Source organism: Penicillium canescens, assembly GCF_028828765.1.
Source record: "Penicillium canescens strain IBT 15451 chromosome Unknown utg000010l_segment0_segment0, whole genome shotgun sequence".
NCBI classification, from domain to species: Eukaryota; Fungi; Ascomycota; class Eurotiomycetes; order Eurotiales; family Aspergillaceae; genus Penicillium; species Penicillium canescens.
The window spans coordinates 709,653-733,294 of record NW_026703972.1 but is presented as its reverse complement, the minus strand read 5'-3'; the positions used below and the strand labels follow the sequence as shown (position 1 = coordinate 733,294).

At 48.9% G+C, this 23,642-nt stretch overlaps 1 protein-coding gene across 1 annotated transcript; it reads left to right on the top strand.

Annotated features, from left to right (window-relative positions):
- Positions 1-15,938: 15,938 nt before the first annotated feature.
- Positions 15,939-18,050, top strand: N7446_012213 (uncharacterized protein; the record flags this gene model as incomplete). Its single annotated transcript, XM_058520955.1, has 1 exon — positions 15,939-18,050. The coding sequence occupies one exon, from the start codon at positions 15,939-15,941 to the stop codon at positions 18,048-18,050; it is 2,112 nt and encodes a 703-aa protein (XP_058366321.1).
- Between the last annotated feature and the right edge of the window lie 5,592 nt (positions 18,051-23,642).

Below are 23,642 nucleotides of genomic sequence, written 5' to 3'. Positions count from 1 at the left end.
ATGAATTTTGAAGCTTTCGCTTAAGCTTTGGGAAACAAGAAGTTAACATTTTTTTGATAAGTCCCGATTGTATTTGCACTTGTAGTGTGTAGAAGTCTGACAAAATGGTAGTTTGAGGAGATCTTTAGAGTTGGGAAGTGACTATTACATCCGAAGGATCATTGGGAACCGGATAGAAGACGATAACTCCGGTCAAACGATTTTGGCGCCGTTGCCAGGGAGACACATGGGCCGTGGTCTGTAAGAGCGAGTGATATTTAATTTAGGTAACTCCCGTGATATGAAGCGCTATCTGAAATCGAAATCTGCATCACCGTCGTTCAGATGGTTCGCAGTCACAATAACGTTACAATTAACTTCAACGAACTCTACTCGATTTAGGATCCAATGCATCAGGAATACACTTGCAGGCCACCATTAGGGATATCATCTGCGATGTGTGTTGCAAGGCTTCACCTGTCGCCCAATTCTTCATATAACTGAGTATTTGGGTGAACAACAGGCGAGATCGAGCATCAACAGTTGAGTAACTGTTTACTGAACTATTCAGCGCTGTTGAAAACCAGACCCGAGGGGATACGAGTGCAATCACAGCAGCCTTGCTGTGACTTGCCGGTCTATAAAAGGCTCTCGAGCAGAACTTTTCCTCCATTTCATTTCTACAGCCGCGATGGACCATCCTACCTCGCCTTCTCCAATTGATCGGCCAGCCAAGAGGCAGCGTCGGATGTCCCAAGATGGAGAAGATGAGTCCTTGGAAAACCACCCACAAGAATCTTCAAACGGCACAATCATCGAGCCCAAGGTCAGTCATACCCTCTTCGGCAGGAAATGAACAGATACATTAACACTCTGCAGATCCCAGTGACACCTGGTGCCCTGACGGCGGAGTTTATGAAAATTCTACAATACAATGACACCCTCGCTACGCCAGCCCTGAAACTGCTTGACCTGTACTTTTGCCTATGGGAATGCTACGTGGTCAAATCTGCCGAGAAGATGCGACTTGAGGATGAGCAGCGACAGCTTCAAGAGTTGAATGAGTGGCTAGCAAGCGACAGTGACATCCTTCTGCAGCTTTGCGAGGAACAGAAACTGATATTGTGGGATCGAAAACGAGCAGTTCAGGCCCTTTGTAACGGCGTGGTTTCAGCCTTGCAAGCGAGCGATCCTCAAGCCTATCATGTTGATGGGAATTGATAAGGTCTCAGTATTGTTTGACGCGCTTGGGTAAGGACACGTTTGGATATTTCTGCTATGTATTGGTGCTCTCTACCAGTTATCTTCGCTGATTATAGAGAATGCGAATGCAATTGCGGATGAAATTAATTGGGTTCTGTGACGAAGTGTCAACGTTCCACAGCTGTTGATATTTCCAGCGCTTGGTTTTCGAGACCTTAGGATCTGGCCGTGAAGCCCTCCTAACGTGCCCTGGTCTTTTATAATTGAAGATAAATAAGATCTCTGCTCAGCTTGCGGCATCTTGTCCCTCCCAACCCGTTAATTGCTTCTTTATACACTTCTGTAATTTCCCACCAGCAGATCCTGAGTTGAAATGGACGAAATGAACAAGTATTGTCTGTACATGTTTCTTCAATGCGTGTTTTGCGCTAAAGTTAGTGACTGTGGTTTGGATCTCGACCTTCACGCTATCTGGCAGAAGTCTTCTAGTATATCGACAACGCCCTCATGTCTTGCCACGAATCTGGATCCGCGACATATTATCTAGGATGAAACCGAGCCTGCAGAATATGGGACCGGGGGTCTCCCTTGAATGAATGTTTTTTAACCCCAATAACGACAATCTCTCCGGCTTCAAGTGGACGGGTCCAGATTCTCCGTTCATTTCTACTCAGGCTAGCGATAATTCTACATGTCAGCGTTCGCTTGTTTTTCCCCGAAGAGGTGCAATAGATAGAGTGTCGACTAGCTCGGTCTGGTTGACATTTGGCGAGACTATAGGAGAGCATATGTTCTTTTTCCCCGGGTTGAAACGGTCCTGGGGAATCTGTGTCGAGTACGCAGGCAGTTGCTAGACAAAGTCCCCCGACATAGGATTGGTGCAATAGCCATTAGCTTCCGCATGACCCTATCGCCTAGTATGGAGCCTTTACCGCATTCCTCGACGGCTATTCATGCCCTTCTTCTGTAAATACGTGCCAAATATAGAATGCTTCCATGCGGTAATTCTTTTTCAATTGCGGCTCTGTCGTATTATCTCCAAGTTGTTAAAGTAAGACATAGGTCAGATATAAATGTGCAATGCTTCACTCTTCTCTTGCGTTGTCCAAGAACCCTGGTAGATTGAGTCTGCAAGGGTGATCCCAGTCATCGAGGATCCTAGTCAATCGACCCCGAGATGATTCCAGTGCCTGCTCAAAGAAGCGCAGCCGAGACAGCTGCTTGTCGTGGCGCAGCTGAAGTCCATCCCTCTCTTTAGTCAGGTGTCTGCTAGCTTCCTTCAAGGTCTGATTGCTCTGCTCTAGCTTCTGGCCATCGATGTGTTTGGACACGCACGACTCCTATAAGCGTCGATAGAGTCCGACAATTCGACCTGCTGGAAAGGCAAACTTGGGATCGTCGCGTTCGAGGTCTGCTAGCACCTTCAAAATAGGTTGAAAGGGCTCGGTCGCCAAGGTATGTCTTGTTTCTGCTTCCTGTTGCGAGGGAGAGAGCTGCGACGGTCAGCAAGAGCATTGGAAGCTGAGCCGCCATACTTACCAGTGGAGGGATATTATCAGAAGCCTCCTGCGAATTCTCTTTTTCAGAAACGATTGACAATGCACTGGGCTGTTGTTCTCCTTCTTTTTCCTGGTCTGGCGTGCTGTTAAGGGCATCCATCTTGATCGCAGGGGAAAGTCGAGTATCTGGGCAATAGTATGTCCACTAATTCTTGGAGGTTTTTATAGACTAGAAGACATCGGTGGCTAGGTACTCAGTCTCATTTCACCATGAAATTTAATCAGCGTAGTCAGCTTTTCAATCGCTTTTCAATCTCAGCACTCTGTTAGCAGTCCGTTTAATGATGGTGCTGGTGATCAGTCTCGTGGTGTTGATGGTTGGTGAATGTGCCTCATATTATTGGCTTCCGGTGATGAACGGTCCAAAAGATATATATTCAATCACAACGCATTTTCCACATTCGTTTGAGAGCTCAGAAATTCCAAAAGTAAATAGAGTAAAACTTAGAGGATTGAAAAAGAAAATCGAAAAAACAAGGTATCCATCTCAACCATGATCACAAGTTCAAAAGTTGACTCTCATCAACAAGGACGGCCAAGCTTCAACGGGTTGACGGGTCGAGTACGTACCCGCGCCCGCGCACGACCGTGGCCTGACGCTTTCCGCAGCCTAGACGAACAGAACCACACACAGTTCAGACAATCAACACTCGAGCGAGGCCAGAAAATTTCCATCTTCCTTAGATGAAAATGTGAGCGCTCTTGGTAAGATCAAAGAATGAACAGCTTCCGTCGCCTCAATATTAAGACCGTAGATTCAACAGTGACCCAACGTTTAACCGACTGACTCACTTTGACTCATTTTCAACATGACTTTAGCATGTTTTCCCGATGAGCATCTAAGATCGCACCACGAATTTCGCTGCTAATAGTTGCGGTAGAATGAAGGCATGGGTTGCAACAGGCCTCACTTAGGATAGACATCGTGTTCAACGTTTGCTCTCTAGTAGAGCCCGCGTGCTACAGGAGCCGAGAACCTATAAATACGTCCTCTTCGCCCAGCAATTTGTTCTCCATTACCATCACTTGGCTATGCAGAGTCGAGCAGGTCTTCGATTCCTGATAAGTTCTTCCCTTTGACCTACTGGAATTTCACTGTATTGACATCTATAGTTACATCGTGGACCGACAAGCTAGAAAGTGCTTGTGAGACGCGACGACCACCAGGTCCACTATGTCACTCATGCCAGCCGATCAAGAAGCAGATTTGGGTTAGCTAGTCAAAGTACCTATGCGAACATCTGTCCACCATAGCAGCCGACCACTGTCCGCTCCTGAATATACCGATGCAGAAGAGCGGTCGAGGTAAGTCTGTCTCCGCGCGACCCTATCCGAGACTAGACTGACTTCAAAGACGGTGCGAAACAAAGATCCATGCATTCCATCCAATATACACCAGCCACGGTGCCCTTTCCCGTGTCGTCTTTCAGAACATGTGAGTCATGCATTGCCTTGCCGATCGACAAGCTAACGACGGACAGGAAACCGTTGACAGCGCACCAGACCGAGTCCGAACCAGCTCTCCGTCAGTGCTCCGCGTAGGGCTCCGAAAGAATATGATTATTTGTGAATAATCATGAATATCTGCGAATATGAATTAAATGAATTGAATAATATGAATATGAATAAGCCGTCTATTCATATTCGCATTAATCATGAATAAATGAATAATTCATATTTATCCCAAATACGCAGATCCCATACATTACCATTCATTTCATTACATCCCAATACATCAATAGGGTTCATCATTTTGTTCTTACGCAGCGTAATAATGCGAGGCTTTGAAGTTTGAATTACCAGAAATTTATGCTTGATACCGTTCTCTCAGTAGCATCAACCATCGCATAGTCTCTGCATTTAGGCAGTGTCTTCGGAGACCCAACATATCTCTGGCATTACTGAATTCACGTTCAATACCGACCTCTGCTGAGGGGATCGATAGGTAATCGCGAGCGGCTTTTGCCATTAGAGGGAAATTAAATTCGTTGGCCCTCCACCATTTCAGGACCCATTCTTTGTCCGCATCGCCGATCATATGGTGGGACCAGCTGACCGGTGGTGAGTCCAAATATTTATCGATATCAGATGAAAGTTTTCCTTGGGCAGGCTGAACTTTGCGCAGAGTTTTCCACATGGTTTCCGACATCCCTGGCGGACGTGAGTTCTCAGATTCATGCAAGGTAAAGGCCTCCGGAGGATATTCTTTCTTTAGAAACTCGCGCACTTGAGAAATGATGAGCCCTGCATCCTGGTCACTCATCTGCGATACAATCAAGGACGACTTGATACGCGGATCCAACACGGAAGCAACGTAGTAAAGAAGGTTGTCGTCCATTTTCCTGGCAAACTTGTTCATCTTCCGAATCCCTCTTTCCACTGCATTTCGAATTTCAGTGTTCACATCTTCAAAGTCTCCCGCGGCATTCCGAACGTCGTTCAACAAGTCGTCCAAGCTCCAATAAATTGGTAGACTTTCCACAATTGTCGGGCGAGTCTTTGATACGGAGTTTGTGTGGTCCCAAAACGGCTTGAGAGTCTTGGCTACTTGCTGAAGCGTCGACCATTCGTCATCGGTGAGCTGAAGGGCCTGGACTTCTGGATGTATCCGGACAAATTGCCCCAGCTCAGTCTGTAGCCGGAGGGCGTCTTGGATCATGACATATGTTGAGTTCCATCGGGTGTCAACATCATAGCTGATTTGCTTGCCTGGTGACACTTCTTTCCAATCTTGGCGGCGTTGTGGGCTGCGGGCGATCCATAGCGTCAAAAGCCGGATTTTCATGATTGCTCCTTTCGTGCTGTGAAGGGAGTTAAATGCTGAGCTAGTATTGACGGCCAAGTCGTCCAGCATCGCCTTCGCCTCTCGTGCCGAGCCGGCCCTCAAAGAAGCTAACACGTCCTTGCAAATCAGATTGAGGACGTGGGCAAGGCAAGGGATAAAGCTCTGTCGTCCATGGAACCGCATTAGCGGCCTGATGCGAAAGCGGTCATCATCGTTGTCGTACTTTTTGCAGAGCTCGTCATGCAGACTATCGCAGAGAGTCCCGTTGTTGCCCGCATTGTCTCCTGTGATAGTCAGGAGTTTAGGCGCAATGTCCAGTTCCTCGAGCATCTTTAGCACAATCTCCGCAAGATTTTCTCCAGAATGTGGTCCATTGATATCCGTGAACTCGAGAAGCTCTTCTCGCTTTTCAAACTCGGGTGAGATCCAATGACCCATGATACCCATTATCGCGATCTGATTCTCCGAAGTCCAAACGTCAAGAGATAATGCGAGTGTTCGACTGCTTATAGCAAGCTTTTCTTTCACGCAAGCCCTATCTGAGTGGAATTCGTCCTTGATTCGATTGAAGAGAGTGTCAGCGGTCCTGATAGGCAACTTAACCCCCGTTGCTTCAATAAGTGCCCTGAACGCCGGATGCTCCACTACCGTGAAAGGCTGCCTTGTTTGAATGACCCATTGGACTAGCGTCTTTTCAACATCAGCCTTCTTCCCCGGCGACTCCAAGAATGGGTCGAGGTTCCCTTCGGCCGTGGGCAACAATATAGGGTGATTCCCGGATTTGATACGATGCTTGGTCTGGAGATGCACCAACAAATTCGAAGTGGAACCATAGCGCGCCGAATCCCTGGAGGACCAGCTACAGTGCTTGCAAACCAGCAATCGGTCTTTCTTCAAGGGGCCGCCCTGTCGACACCAAGTGTTGTCCAGCTCTGTGGTCCAAAAGTGCTCAGTGGTCCAACTAGAATAGGACTTGGTTTTTCGTCTCTTATACGGATGCAAGCTACTCGTATTGCTCGTGCTCTCTGAAAACGCGGGATCAAGCGGGGAGGGGGAAGAACTAGGCATACAGTAGGACCGCTTAGATTGGGGTGTTTGCTCAGGGCCCCTAGACGGAGAGGGTTCCGGAGAGTAGGGGCGTCCTATTTCACAAATGGATTCCTCGGATTGCTCAGAAGGTGATGAAACCAGGCCATTGTGTAGAGCATTATAGTCCCGGCGTGGAAGACCCCGCGTCCTCCGCACGAATGGAGCAGGTGTAGATGCCATGCTAGTGTCTTCTGGGTCAGTATATCAAAGTGGTCTCAACAATGATGCATAACATACCTTGAGCTACTTGAATAATCAGGCAGAGCTGAGAGGGGGACTGGAGGGTGGGATGATTGTTGGCAATCTCGGTCATTTTCGCGCTTTATATGCCCCTTATGAAGTGGAAAATCGATAGGTCACTTCTCTATTTCTGCAGCGCGCTATTCATAACATTGAGCGTAAACAGAATGTAAACAAAATGCAGCCAGGGTCATTGGAGGCTCTAGATTGTGAGGCAAACGTGTTTCTACGTGCCATTCATCGTACACAGTGCATGGACGAAATTTGAAATGGATCACAATGAAACTACGGGAATTAGTGGGTATAATCAAATAGACCAAACAAGATGATATGAAGCTGGGTCATAGATATATATAATTTCAACCGCTCTTTTCTACTGGCCCTAAAGTCTCCATGATCAGACGCTTGTGGATGAGTATGGTACCTCAAAACAATCCACTGCGGCTTAGTAGATAAGCGGATCTTGAATTCTAGCATATATTTGGAAATGACATTCTACGGTTCAACGCCGTCGATGAAGTGATGGCATTTTGAAATTAACCCCTAACGTATTTCGGTAATACAAGAACCGTTGTACCGGACAAAGTATTAATGCGGATAAAATTCACAATATGAATAATATGAATGCGAATATGAATAATGCGTTTATTCGCGTGAATAAAAATTCATATATTCATATTCCTGCAGTGCGAATATGAATATGCTGTATATTCGCATTCATTTATTCCTTTCGGAGCCCTAGCTCCGCGCAGGGTCATGGCTTACACGCCATTTCTGGCCCTATCACTTCAAACCATGCAACATGTCCTATGTGAAATACTGCAACTAAGGCCGCGGGCAAACAACAGGACGCATAAGCTCCAGACGTTCGTTGTCCACGACGAGGTGAGTGCAATATCACGCCTCCTGCTGCGCCGGGTCCGATGATTTTTCTCAACTCTGTGCCGGAGACACAAACACCACTGACATCTCTATGCCATTGCAGGAGCAGCCAGCCCATCGCCAACCGCGACAATTCTTGTGGCGAGTAACCTATTCCCGCCGAGTCAGATAAGACCCAGGGCCCAACGCGCCATCGCGTCTTCCCCTCCTCACCGCCTTCACACCATGAACAGCGGAGTGCCTCAACCTCTCGCTGTCTGCACGAAGCTGTCTCCTAATACAACTGTACAATTTTTTGTCACACGTGAGTTCGTCATGCGCCTTTGCCGTGTTGTGAACTTGTCGGTTCATCCAGCGCGGCTTCTCGAAGCGACAGCCGGAGAGTGCGACGAACCTGGATACAACGTGGCATATTGGTGACTGCATCGCAGAACTGATTTGGCAGTGATCTAGTTGGTAAGCAGGTATGATCACGAATATTGTTGATTATCTGTCTCAAGCATACACTCGGATTCTTCACGAACGGCGTAAAGTACAACACCTTGTCCAACTGAATCAACACTTGCTGACTCGGGTCTCACCACAGGAAGACGCCGTCAGATTCCCATCACCCGAATGCAAAGCGAGCAAATCTCTTATCTGCTCGACGTCCCCTACACCAATACCATCTATGCTTTGTTTCTTCCACATGACTACTGGTGGCATCGACGAGTCGCTACCTCGACCTTCTCCCATTCGATTTGGTTCATCAGATCATGCGTTGGTATGCCTACCTGATGCAGACCCAATGGAGCGCATAGCAGTGTCTGTCTCCCGGCATTTGAACCCTCTCATAGAATGGCCTACTTGCGGCTTGGATCCCTGGCGTCCAGTGGGTGACCATCGTTGTCCTCAGATGGCATCTAGCGTCTTTCGAGCCTGAAACCCCTAAGAAACCGGGAGAAGCCAATGCTTTGTCTAGCTAGAGCCATATTTTCGTACTGGCGAGGTTGTTAGTCGGGACTGCTTGCATGGAGAATGTGAGGCAAAAATCCCGTCATTTCTACCCGAATCAACTAACAATAGCCAGCCAGCTTCAAATCGACAGACAAGACCGAGGATGGCCAAACGATTGAGAGGACCCATGACCCAAGAACCACGCCTGATAGAGTCCCCTTGATTCCTCTTCCTCTCCTCGTTGCTCAGCTTATCGACATATTCGAGCGAGCGGGAACCACTCGGACATACACGGAGCTGCATGCTATCAGGATTGTTTGCTTTTCCCTGTTAGACAGAAGCTTGGCGATTTCATTCCTAAGCCTGTGCTTTTCTATCCAAGCCCGAGCACTACGTGCAAAGCCCATACACCTTGAATGTCAGAGCAGCTGGAAGTCAGTCAAGTTATCCAGTTCCTTCGTCCATTGAGACCGTCGTCTAACATATCGCAATTGGCGGCGCAAGCAGGTCTTGTCAAAATCACAGACTGCTCTACCTCCCGAGCGCATTGTCCTTTGAGCATCGATGATGTATTTGTCACCGCGTCCAGGACGATATCCGGCATATTACTGTTTAAGCAATTCATCGTGACGGTGGGTTTGATATCTGTAACAGCACCACAAGAGCCCTCGGGTTGTAGGACCTCTGAATGTCCCGTACAGCCTATACGAATTATCTACCCCAATAAGCGCTCATGTTACATTTGCTTGGGGAGGTTTTGAGTGGATGCCTGCTAGGGTCACACGTGGGTGAGAACACCCCTGTACAAATTACCAGGTCCCGAGCGGTGATCGTGGAGAGTGTCTTTACCAGTTCTGATTTCAGATGGCTCGTTGGCCCCGATCAGAAATCAAGCATGCTATATGAGCAGCGGAGCATGGTTTATCGCATGTAGTGGGGAATAAGCCTCACAGAAGGTAACGACCGTTTCTTCATCGCTGTAGTGGACTTCTACGAGAGATTGGTTGGATTTACTGGCGGGATATTATTCACAAAGTTGCGACGGCTCCTACATGTAGAAGGAGCGGGTCAGATATTCCCGAGCCAAAGCTACCAATGACATGTTAACCTCGAGAAAGAAACTCTCACTCTCGCAATCGCTCTATTATGTAGGCATTCTAGTGTAGAATAGGTTTGAGTGACTAGCAACAGTCATCTCAAGCAATTTCTTTGGCGACGCAAGAAACTGAGCCTATCGCATAATCATCTTGAATTGAATCCATGATTTGGATTTTCGAGATACATCACATGGCTCTACACTTCGTAGTTCTGATCTTGAGTGTACAGTATGTTGCGTGATCAGAGTTGCACAATTCTTGAATTAGATCATCACAATTGAGTTGGAGGCCGTAGTCAAGGCGTGTCCAACAGGGATCAAAATTGCTTTGCAGGATAAAAAAAAAAAAAAAAAAAAAGCACTTGAAGTTTCTATGATGTGGGGGACATGGCAAGAGACCGCGTTGCCTCTGTGAGACGGTGGCCACCCCCAGACGGTGGCCACCCCCTTCACCGCCCGACACCATTCACCACATCAACATCAAACGCCAACATCAAACATCAACATGATAGGTTCTATTCGGGACTGTTGCGTGAGAGCCCCTTGCGTCGGGCCCACGATATCCCGTGCTGGACATCGCACACAAATATCGCCTGGCCTTCCCCTCCCTCGAAAAGAACATCGCCGTTTCGAGGGAGAGCCGGGCTCTCTCCGCGACGGTTTCTTCCCGCCCACCGCGGAACCCCCTCATGTATATACCACGTATGCTCTCGCATAGCTATTTTTCCTCCTAGAATATACGGAGTGCCACGGGCCCGCCTGCAGCCCTCACGGCGCTGTAGCCCTCCGTCAACGAGGCCTACATCGCCAGTGTTCAGACCGCAGGTGCCCCGTGCGGGCCAAAATATCTCATCCGTCTCCATTTGTGCCAGTGTAGCAATGGTTAGAATAGAAGCAAAGATATATCTTTACCAGAGGTGCCTGCAAAACCGGTTACGGAACCTACTCTACCTTCTATGCCCTTGGTTCGGCGGCAGGTGACATGTTCTGGCTGTGGAATAAAAGGTCATACATATTCTAAATGCCCTACACGTGTTCAATAGCCAAACTTATGTTTTTTGGTGGTTTTAATAGTGGTTAAAAATTGAAGGTTTTTCAAGGTTTGGTGGGGTCGCTCGCGCAACCGGGTCGCCCGCGCAATCGGACTTCAGGGAATTGATAGGGACACTCCCACTTTTGTTCCGGACACTACCGAGCTGCGCACCTACCGTAAAACGCGTCAATTAATTAGACCTTTCTTTTTCAACTACCCACCATGCCACCAATTCGTACTCAATCCTCTCGAAATTCAATTGAGCAGGAAGGTAGACTATTATTAGCTGCTCAGGCTATTAAAAAGCAAGAAATTACCTCTATCCGCGAAGCAGATCGCCGTTTTAATGTCCCCGAATCAACCCTACGTACGCGTCTCCGCGGCATTGAAAATCGTGTCGAAACCCGCGCCAACGGCCATAAATTGACCCAAATTGAAGAGGATACCCTCCGGAATTGGGTACTCTCAATGGATACTCGTGGAGCAGCCCCCCGACCCGCTACTATACGAGAGATGGCCAATTTATTACTTGCCGCGCGCGGATCTACCCCAGCTCTTACAGTCGGCCAAAATTGGTGTACAAAGTTTGTGAAAAGGCACCCAGAGCTATCAAGCCGATTTTCAAGACGCTATAATTATCAGCGCGCGAAGTGTGAAGACCCAAAAATCATTTCTGAATGGTTTAATCTCGTTCAAAAAACGATCATTCAATACGGCATTGACCCAGACGATATCTATAACTTTGACGAGACTGGATTCGCAATGGGTCTTATCTCTACCGCAAAAGTCGTGACAAGGGCTGAATTCTACGGTCAGCGATTACTTTTACAGCCCGGAAATCGCGAGTGGGTTACCGCAATTGAGTGTATAAATGCCTCGGGGTGGGCGCTACCTCCGTGCGTGATTTTTAAAGGCAAAGTCTTCGTCGAGTCTTGGTTCGACGGCCTTCCGGACGATTGGCGCTTCGAGCTTAGTCGAAAAGGGTGGACTTCCGATGAAATTAGCCTTCGGTGGCTCGAAAAGCTCTTTATTCCGTCTACTTCTTCGCGTACGAAGGGGAAGTATAGACTTTTAATACTCGACGGCCATGGAAGTCATTTAACCCCGAAATTCGACGAAATTTGCAGAAAAAACGATATTATCGCAATTTGTATGCCTTCGCACTCGTCTCACCTTTTACAGCCTCTTGATATTGGCTGTTTTGCGGTATTAAAGCGCTCGTACGGTCAGCTTGTCGAATCGAAAATGCGTGTCGGAATCCACCACATTGATAAGCTAGACTTTCTCGAAGCCTACCCGTTCGCGCGAATCGAGGCATTTAAATCAGGCAATATTAAGAATAGCTTCGCCGCCGCTGGTTTAATACCTTATAACCCCGATCGAGTGATCTCGAAGTTCGATATTCGCCTTCAGACCCCGACACCCCCCTCGAGCCGCGGGAGCGAGTGGGAGCCAAAAACGCCGTCGAATAACGTCCAATTACAAAACCAAGCTTCCTCAATCAAGGCTTTGCTAAAGGAGCGCTTAAAAAGCCCACCGATCCCACTTAACTCCGCGATAGATCAGGTTTTAAAGGCCTGCCAAATTACGATGCAATCGACGGCTTTTCTCGAGAAAGAAGTAAGCGATTTACGTGCTGCCAACGAGAAGCAGCAGCAAAAGCGGACTCGGTCTACTAGACAGATAGCTCACGAAGGTGATATCTCCGTCCAAGAGGTTCGTGAGCTACGGTCGGAGCCAACTGAGTCCCAAATAGCCCGTATAACCCAGGTTCGTGAGCAGATTTCAGGACCTCTACAGCCTCGAACAAGGGCCTTACCAAAATGCGGGTTATGTGGAATTCAGGGACATAAGAGAAATGCATGTCCAAATAGGTCTAAATAGGTAATTTGCTTAATTTAATGGCGTTGTGGTAAGATAAAAGCATTTAAATGTAATAAATCGAGGGTAGGTGCGCAGCTCGGTAGTGTGCGCAGCTCGGTAGTGGATTACGTTATCCAAAGGGGTGTTGAATTATCAATCCCCTAAAAAAATTAGTTGCAAACCTCGCCTACTTTTTCTTATTATACTCACCCATCCTACATTAAATAACTCGTGCCAGGGAGAGCAAGCACCGCTTTAACAGCCGTAGATAGGACTCTGAACACTTAGAGAATAGCCTTCAAGTTCGCTTACTACTAATACGCAACTACATGGGACCTCGCAGAGATGGAAAACAGAGACACGAAAGCTGAAAGTAGACATTATGTTGGCTTTTAAGACGTCATGTTGAAGCTTGGGAAACAAGAATATTCAAAAGCAGATAGTGGACTTGGCCTTAGGCCACTGGGCGTAATCAATTTGTGTGTGTGAGAGAGACAATCATTAAATAACTCTCCCATATACTTCAAGCAAACAGGACACTATGTGGTAGTAGTAAATAGGACCTAGCATTGGGTACCAGCTAGGCTTGGTTGATAACCCGCTCTTTTTCCTGAGTCGGTGCAACAATTGATCCATGATGGTTTGTAGTCCTTTTCCTCAATGCAGCACTAAAACCATGTTAGAGGATAAATGAACGCACAGGGTTCCTGTTACATACCCCTTCGAAATCTGTTTCTTCAAAAATTAATTCACGACTTCCACAACAGGAAGCTGTAAATCCAGACGCTTTATTAGATTCATTGGTGCAGTGCGCTAAGTAGCCGCCCATTGACACTCCAGCCAAACCAACTAATACCAACGTTAGCTGTGTTTCTCTTATCTTACTATTCCGACTGGCTTACAAAGTACCAGTGCCAGACGAGGTAGCATGGTGGCAACGTAGCTTCGGGTGACAAGGAACGTCCAGTGGAATAATCAAGATATGAAGAAAATTACGCCGTGTTGCTTAAGGATAGTCTCCTTATTTATAGTCATATAGGCAGCTATTACCTGAAATCATTAGATACGGATGTGCCGGGAACTAAAATATAATCAGGTGGTATATGAAATAATAATAGAAGTGGGATGTGAGGCTAGCCTCACAACCCTTCAGCTTCTCGCACGACTCACTATACCGTTTTTGGATATGCCAAAGAAGTGGTACCTTCAGCCGCCTGAAACGAAACTAAACCTAATGTAATCTTGAATATGCATAATCCATATATAAGAGGTTCTTTTGTGTCAGATTTAAGGGGGCAAAATGTCCTTCGCTTACTCTGTGGCATACATTAGTGTGTCTTAGTGTGCATTAGTGCGACCCACTCAACCTCGGTGGTGGATCCTCATACAGATATTAGTCAAAAGTATTTACCCACTACCCAGCGACCAACCCACCGTTTTATTTCTCTTCCTATACCATCCCTACGCATCTGATTCTAATGGAAATGGGCCTAAAACATGGGAAAAGGGCATAATTAATCCCTAAGCAAAGGTCAGCTATTATCTACACTACAAAAATGGTATTTCGCAGTCAAAAGTAGCTGATAATTTTAGCTGCACTCGCAAGACTAATTACAATACGCTCAAGCGCTTCGAGGAGCATGAATCGACCTAGTCCCTTTCTTGAACTGGCTGTCCTTTGAAGCTAGGCTCTCGAGCTTGCTTATGTCTCTATTTATAAGCGCGGCGGCACCCGTCCTAGACTCATAAATAGCTTAGTGCTGCGACACCCTGTTATCCGTCTCGGTCTACTATATAGCGAGTATTAAAGCAATTCGGATTATCGAAACAGCGCTCAAAGTAGAAGATACCGATTAGGCCCTCTCTAGCGACGCTAACGAAGAGAATACTATTGCAGCCAAGGAGAGACGCGTTGCACTAGCCGAACCTTGTGGATTGCGCTCGGAGCACATGTTCTAGGATTCCCTTGCACTAGCTCTACTGCTAGTGCAGGCGGCTCTACCACGAGGGCCAAGATGTTGCTCGTCCTTGTTTTGCTCCCCATAACTTCCACCCTACGGTGGACACCAGATGGGTATATTGTTGTCTGTGATTTGATAGCGTTATGTATTTGCATTGTCCGTAACGGTGTCTCTTCACATTATTGCTGAACCATGGGCGACCGTGGACCTTAAAATATTAACCTATACAATTGTAGATATAAACCCGAATGTTGCTTTTCTTATTCTGCTAGTCAGTTAGTACATCCACAACCAGCAAGACCAAAATTTAGTCAGTGGCTGGCGGGTTAGAGCCATTGGGTTTGGTGGTGCAGCAGGGAAGCCGAGTTTTGATTTGACAGGTCTCTCTGACTGCGAAGCCAAATCCAACCAGTCTATCATTGCTTAATAGAATTAGCCTGCAGTTGTTCCTTGTCTAATTCCCCGCGGCTGTGGATCGTGGGTGGATTCGCAACGGCGCCCTCCAAATCGCATATACTTACCCCTGCAGACGTTTCTGGGTTATACCCAAGTACGTACTTTAGTTTCTGTACAGACTCGACTTTAACCCCATCGGAAGTAGTGTATTCTCACGGGGAAAGGGAAAACTAATTGCTAAAAATGTGGAAAAATGGATTTGTCTATTTTGAAATAATACGCCATTGGCGGGTCCAGACGATCTTTTCCAGCCTCGAGGCGATCAACGCATTGCCTAGTGCTGTGCAGTCACCTTTGCCCCTTTCGACTTGGCATCATGTCACTTGCCCGTGGCGTGTTTGTTTTATCAAGGCACTTTTCTTTGTCTTTCTCAGAATTGATGCTCAATTCTGAGGGATATCCACTTAGGCTCAATGGACTACCAAGCGGGTCCGCCATTTTCAACTGTTGGCTTCTCACTGGCCTCTAGCACGATCTACCCGGCCGTGAAAGATCTAGGTCTCCGTTTCTCGACATCTCTGAAGCATAAGGGGTAGATAAGTCCAATTGTGGACATCGAGGCCGGGGTAGAGCCAGTGTGCTTCTATTCCGACCCGGTGGCTTGAATTCGAGCCGGAAGTGTTCTGGCACAGCCATCGAGGGATCAGGGGTATAAAACCTAATGTAGATCACTCGTTTTGTTCTTGGATATTCATCACTGTTTCTTTTTTCCATTTGCACCTTTGTTTTACCCAGTCTATCGTTAATCTGGCGGCTTTTCCGTCCATTTCCGGTCTTTCGCTTTATATCCTTCCATATTGCAAGCGTTCGGCCTGTATAATTGTTATCACACATTCGACACATTCGAAATCTTAACATGCGTTCCTCTCTCGTTCTGCTCGCCGGTCTGGCGGGCTCGGCTCTCGCTTACCCTACCGATATGGCCGTTGAGCGCCGTACTTTCGGTCTCCCCGCTGATATCCTCGGCAGTGTTTCCGATATCACCGTCAACGTGACGTCCATTCCAGGCGCCGTCCTCGGTGGCGGACACCACAGCCACTCTTCTTCTCTCGTTGCTGGTCTCGGAGCCGAGGGTGCTGCCGCTCTTCAGGGTGGTGCCTTGGGTTGCAAGGCTGGTGTCATTCAGGCCGAGGCCCGTGCTGCCCTGAAGGTCTGGCTGCACCTCCACGCCGACCCTGAGGCTTCTTTGACAACTTCCCTGATCTCCTGGTGTGAGGGTGACGATGAGATCGTCCTCTCCGCTGATGTCTTGGCTGCCCTTGCCGTGTACATCCCCTCGTGTGCTGATATCGCCGCCAAGGGTCAGCTATACGTTACCATTGATGGTATATTCGGTGCCTCCTCCCTCGAGTCTGTTCTCGTCCTGAGTGCTTCCCTGCAGTCCTCTCTCTCTGCTTGGATTGAGGCCGCTGTTGGCCTTGATATTGACGTCAAGGCCGGTCTCAATGCCTGCGCTGCTGGTGGCATTGTCACTAGTATGACTGCTGATGTCAAGGCTAGCCTCCTCGCCTGGATCAACGGTTCCAACTGTGATCTCAGCGCTGAGCTCAAGGTCTCCGTTCTGGCCTGGATCAACGGCCACCATGGCCACGGTCTCGTTGAGATCGGTACCCTTGGTGAGGCTGCTCTCTCTATCGTCTCTGTCGGTGCTTCCGTCGGCGTTCACGTCGAGGAGTCCGGTATTCTCTCCGTTGGAGGCCAGGCCTCCCTCGCTGCCTTCCTCGGTGCCGACGTCTCTGCCGACCTCAGTGTCGATGTCCAGCTCGCTCTCGAGGCCTGTGCTAAGGGCAAGCTCGCCACTGCTGTTGATCTCGACATTCGTACCAAGCTCGCTATCTGGCTCTCCGGCTCCGGCTGCTCGCTCGGTGTCGAACACAAGGCCGTCGTTCTCTTCTGGCTGTCCTTCGGTGTTGATGCCTCCGTCTCCGTTGACCTCGTCAGCGGTGTCCTTTCTGATGTGACTGGTCTCACCGAGCTCCTCTCCAGCCTCAGCGTCGACCTCCGTGCTGCCCTCTCCGTCATCCTTTCCGGTGGCAGCCTCGAGTCTATCTCACTGTCTGCTCGCGCTGAGCTCGCTGCCTTCATCGGTGGTTGCACTGGCCTTGAGATTGACGTCAACATCCAGCTCATTATCATCGAGTGGTTCACTGGTTGCTCCATTCCCGGTGCTCCCTCCGGCATCAAGTCGTCTTGGGTCCCCAGCGTGCCTTCCAGCACCTCCTACGTTTTCAGCACTGGTATCCCCTCCGGTCCCGGCACCAGCGCCTCGGTCTCCATCCCTAGTGGCCCTGCTCCCTCCAGATCTTCTTCCTCCGGTGGTGCTTCCGGCTCTGCTCCCTCTGGGGTCAGCCCAACTGGTTCCGTCCCCAGCGGCCCCGGCGCTAGCGTCTCTGTCTCTGTTCCTGCCGGGCCTGCTCCCAGTGGCTCTTCTCCTTCCGGTTCTGAAACCACCCCCTGTGATACCCTCACTGGCGTTGACGTTTCCAGCACTGTGGTCCCCGGTATGCCCGCTCCCTCCGGTGGTGCCTCTGGTTCTTCTCCCTCTGGTGTCAGTCCTACCGGCACTCCCGTCGCCCCCGGTGCCGGTGAGAGCACCACCCCCTGTGACACCCTGACCAGCGAGGAGATCTCCAGCACCGTTATCCCCGGCATGCCCGCTCCCTCCGGTGGTGCTTCCGGCCCCGCCCCCTCCAACACCGACGTCAGCCCTACCGGCACTGCCGTCCTCCCCAGCGGACCCGCTGCCACCGGCGGCTCGTGGACTGAGAGCTGGGCTTACACCCAGACCAAGGAAACCACCATCTCCGCCACTGTTCCTTGCGAGACTAGCTCTGGCAGCGTCCCTGCCATTACCCCCTGGCCGTGGCCTCTTCCGTCACTACCGTTACCGCTACCGTCACCGCCACCGTTTGTGGCTGCGACGAGTAAACGGAACAATACACTTTGTTTCTCAACTCATACCCACTGAGAAAGAATTTCCTTAACTTTTTATTTGCTTTTCCCTGCTTTTCATGACAGAATGACCTTCGCCCCTTGGGGAGTGGTTGGCGGGGTGGTCTCATGGACTCCGTGCACATCCCGCCCCCGTGGGAATCTGTCGTCCCTGCCTTTGTCCTGTCTATAGATATCTTATTATAATTCTAATCTGCTTGTGGAGGTTCAAACCTGATCATTTTTGTATGTTTGGTTTTGCTGAAAGAGGGCTCGGATAATGGAACGGATGAAGTTCCCTCGGCATATATTTGATGACTTGGCATATAGCCGTGTCACGGGACGACCCCCCACCCTCTCGGGTAGGGGGTGTCCCTCAGCCATATTGCAATTCTCAGCCATAATGCAAATTCTCGACTTTTTCAACTTTACGTGTATTCCTACCTACCAAAAATGCCTAAAAAACCTCGTGATGAAGAGGACCTGCTAGCTAAGGCATTACATGCTTATACTACGCGAGAATTTTCATCCCTACGTAAGGCTGCGGACCATTATCGCGTGTCTTATTCGAAGCTTCGCGGTCGCAAAAACGGACAGACATCTCTCTCCGATCGCCCTACCACCAACAATGCATTGAATTCGAATCAGGAAAATGCATTAAACAGCTGGATCGAATTGCTAAATTCTTGCTATACACCTCCAAAGGCAAAAGACATTGAAATTGCCGCAAATCGCCTATTGAAAATGGCAGGGTCGGAGAGAGTTGTCGGCCCAATGTATAGCTATCGGCTTATACGGCGTCTACCTCCACACATCAAGCTTATTACCCAAAAACCAAAGGAATCTTTACGAATTCAAGCTGAGGATCCTGGAGTTATTAGCCATTGGTACGATAGGCTTGAGTATCTCTACCGTGAGCATGGTTTTGAACCTCATGAGATCTATAATTGGGATGAAACCGGCTTCCAAAATGGCGAAGGACTCAACCAACACGTCGTCTCTACGCGTCAAACTGCTAGTATTGCTACTGGAGATCGAGGTGAAACTATTACTGGCATTGAATGTATTGCCGCTGATGGCTGGGTGATGTTTCCATGGTTTCTAGTCAAAGGCAGCGTCCACATAGAAGACTGGTATAGCAATATGTCAACCTCTTCTTCGGCGTACAAAGTTATCCACTTAACGTCTAATGGCTGGACGGATAGTGAGACTGCTTACCGATGGCTCTGCTCGTTTCATGAAGCTACAAAAAACCGCGTACGACGCGGGCGACCGAGGCTTTTGCTAATGGATAATCATGCGTCTCATACAACTATCGAATTTCTCGATTTTTGTAAGGAAAACTTGATTATTCCTTGGTATTTTGTACCTCACACGACTCATATATGTCAGCCTCTTGATGCTGAGGCTTTTTTAAGCCTAAAGCATGAGTTTAAAATGGCGAATACTGAAGTTGTGGCGTGGGGTGGAAGCAATGAAAAACGCGACTTTTTCCGCAATGTTGACGCCGTCCGACGCCGCACCTTAAGGTCCAAAACTATCCAAACATCGTTCAAATCTACTAGTATCTGGCCACTAGATCCTACACAAGTTTTGGATAATTTAGGGCAGTATTCGGATGAAGAGGTACTACGCATGTACGATGAGCCGTCACCCGCCCGCGAGTTCCCAAGTTCAGCAACCAATTCTCCGCCCAATTCTTACGCGCGCATCAAAAAATTAGAGAATACGGTTTTTCCACTACTTGAGAACCCGATTCCTGATTTACAAAAAATTCGGAAGCATGTACGGCGCGCAATTGATGCCGGAAAATCGTCTCTATATAATGCGGAACTTGCGGAGATGAGCCTTACGCGCGCCCTTAGCCACAAAACGCCTGGAAATAAGCCAAAAAGTAAGCGATAGGTAAAGGGAGCTACGAAAAGCCCCCTTTCATCAATTTCAGGTAATAGGCTAGTACAGCATAGGTGTGAGAAAGAAGATGAATCGAAGCTTCGCGCTTGGCGGAAAGACGCAGTGAAAATGGCGGCCGATTTGGCGGCTAAGTAATTGGAGGAAACACTTCAAAATGAGGAGGATGATACATTATTGGCTAATGAGGCTATTGACGGGCTTTGTTTCATGGATTCTGGACCTCACGCGCCTAGGAAATAGCTAGAAGTTGAAGAAATTGAGAATTTGCATTATGGCTGAGGGACACCCCCTACCCGCGAGGGTGGGGGGGGGGGTCCTGTGACACGGCTATTGGCTTACTTCTGCTGCACTGATTTGGAGGCACATTTCGCCCCCTAAACCGCTGCGCTACAGAGACACAGCGTATTCGATTAGCTCAAAATAATGGGCTTATTTACCCGATTTCTAAATTCATATATAAAGGCAGACTGTCCATAGGGCTCTGTATGTCTTCCTCCCTTTATTTTAGTTCAACCTTTTGTTACGTACGTGTTGGACTTAGAATATTTCGAGATGAAACTTACATATGTTCTTCCAACTGGGTTATTTTGCAGCATAGTGCAATGCGGACCGGCTTCCCGTCGAATGTCAGATACGGTGGACACGGATTTTGTGTCTTCAAAATCCCTTCCTAGCAGAGCTCTACTAAATGAATCGATCCCAGAAGTCCAGAGCCATTCTGAGTAAGCACTCCATTGGAACATCCTGAAATATTAAACTGATCATGCCCGGAACTTAGGAAACTGCACACCCTTCTGCCTCGGGTGAACCGCGATTGGACTCTTCCCAAATCTGGTGAAGACGTCTTTCAAATGGGCTCAGTTATAATAAAAGCAATGGTGATATCGGCGACCGGGATCATCTTTGAGATCCTGAACGGCAGCGCGTTTCAGTACGGCATTACGTTCCGAGAGTATGGAACGGAAATTGACGCAGGCTCCGTGGAGGTAGCGAGTGCCAGTATTGGGAAGTTCAACCCTCATGGTTCGATCAAACCGGGAGATGCGATTCAACTGGGCTTCTTAAATAGAGGATAGTGAAAGAATTCTATCCCACGGGGGGTGGCCCAGTCTACTAGACTGCAGGTTAGGGTTTTCTGTTAACTATGGGACATAAAAAGTGGGGCCCGTTAGACTGCAGGTTTATTTCTCCCATTTACTGGCGATTTATTGGTGACCTCACGCAGTCAAGAGGAGCAAGAAGAGTGTAGTTTGGCCATAACGGGTCACCTGTCGCTGCGGTCGTAGACCGTAGCGTCAGATAGGGCCCAAATGACCCGGCCAAACTAGGATGGTGGAGGGGACGGTGGTGGAAGCAGCAGAGACAGCGGGGCCGGCGAGCCTGTCTGGAACTGGTGATTGAGCTTGTACAAAACTGACGCGTTCGCCGTAAAATACACCCTGAAAGACTCTGAGGTCCATCTCCCTAGCATCTGAATCTGGTCGTCGAGTATCCCACTATCGTGCGCATGCTGAGCTGCGCCCTTCCGAAAACTGTGACCCGAGTAGCCCTCTGTCCGTAGTCCAAGCGCTCTTAGCTTAGTAGATAAGGTCGAGAGGAAGTTGTTGCGACTGAATGGTCTTCTGTGGAAGGAGAACAATGGGGCGTCGGGCCCTCGGGGATCGAGAAGTAGCAGCTTCTGAAGGGCATCAAATGGGCAAGCGCCGTCTCCCGTCCTTGCAAGAATAATTTGCACCCCTTCGTGGCGGCGGTCCGTCTTACTGCGCTTGAGTGTGAGTTGTGCGTGGTCTAACGAGGAAGAGAATCCGACGTCGGAGCGAGTTAACTTTGTGGCTGAGAAGATAGAATGTGTGCTAAGGTCTTCAGTCTTGTAGGTGAATTCTCCGAGGCGGAGGAATCCAGACAATGCTACCTGGCACGCGATTGCGAAGTTCAAGTCGTCTAGAAGGTTCGCAGACATCTCCAAGGGCCGTGACGGGAGTGCGGCGAGGCCCGCGGATAGTTTCGTAATAGTGTCACGCGAAATAGGTTTTCTGACCCGTACTTTTGTGATGGGGTTGAGTCTTCTCGCACCGTCTATGAGACGTCGAAAATGCTTGTTATCGAAGAGTTTATCGTCAAGGAAATTATCGATATGGTAGGCTCGGAGAGCGGCTAGGTCGGCGAGTGCGGTGTCAGGCTTGACGGCCTTTTGGCTGGCGTTACCAAGGAGTCGTGAGCTTAGCCATGAGGTTAATGAATGTCTTGACACTGGCCATGCGGAGAAATTTTGTAGCGCGCAGTGCTTTTCGTAGCTGCGCTGAACGGAGAGGTAAACGGAACGGGTGTTGGCGCTGAGTCCGTTCCAGAGCAGTTTTAGGTGGCCGGCATTGAGCTGAGGAGCTCGTGAAGAGAACCACGCGGGCGGTTCAATACCGAGAGGTCCTGCCAATGGGGACAAATGTTAGCAATGTCTTCAAGATTGTTACGTGAGAGCGCGTCTGCTAATGTATTTTCCCCGGAGGGGAGCCAGTGTGGCACGATGTGGATGTCTCTCGCCGCCGCTAGGATAAGCAGGCTCTTCAGAGGTGCGTTAGGCGGACCATGAAGAAAGCCTTTCTTGAGTCCCGTGTGCGCTGTGGAGCTATCCGTGTGGATAACGAGAGTATGATGGAGCCAATGGTGGCTGAAGAGTAGGAAGCCTTGTAGAATAGCGTCTACTTCGTTGGTATTGATGTGCGCATGTGCGTCTTCAGCAAGGGCCAATGTGGCAGCATTGCTTGGATGAAGCTGGTGACAATGGGCCAGCCAGCAGTCTAATGTAGACTGGGATGAGAAGAAGAAGAGCCCCTGGCCTATACTAGAGGCATCTGTGTAGAGATGCGTGATGGGGCGGCGGCAGGGGTCAATTAGGAGTACGCCGTTGAAGAGAGACAAGGAGTCCCTCCACCATTCCAAATCGTCACGTATCTCGTAAGGGATACGGCGGCGCGCACTACTCCCATGTGGGAAAGCGGCTTGGAAGGTGTATAGAGACTGTAATCTTGTTCTTCCAAGTCGGACAACTCTTGAACAAAAGGCTAATAAGCCTGTGAGGCGCTCTGCTTGCTTGAGGGAGATATTCGCTGCGTTCAGGGCAGCTGCGGCGTCCAATGTGGCGCGGCACAACTTTTCTGGCGGCAGACGAGCTTCCATTGCAATAGAGTCGATCTGGATACCTAGGACTGTAACACAGGTCCCTTGCTGGTCCTTTTGTGTATTGCGAGGAATACGTAGATAGTCGGTGACTCTGTTATAAACCTCATCAAAAAGACCCGTGGGGTCGGACACTGAGGGAGACTGAGTAATTGTGATGAAGTCATCTAGGTAATGATTGATATGGAATGCAGGGAGGAGGCATTGGAGTATCCAATGGAGTGCCTCGGCGAAGAGGTTGAAGAGAAACGGGGCCGTTGCGAGGCCAAAGGGGAGGCAGCATTCGACATAAGTGGAATCGGTCCACTGGAAGGCAAGGAGGTGCTGGTTATCCTCGGCAACGGGGACTATTCGGAAGGCGTCCTTGATGTCCCTCTTGATTATTGTGCAACCTGGGCCAGCTTGTATGAGCTGCTCGTATATGTCATCGATTGTCATGTATTCGATAGCTGACCAGGAGTCCGGTATGCCCTGGTTAAGGCCCTGTCCAGGGGGCCAGGATAGATCATGGATGCGGCGCCATCCCCCGTCGTGCTTAGGG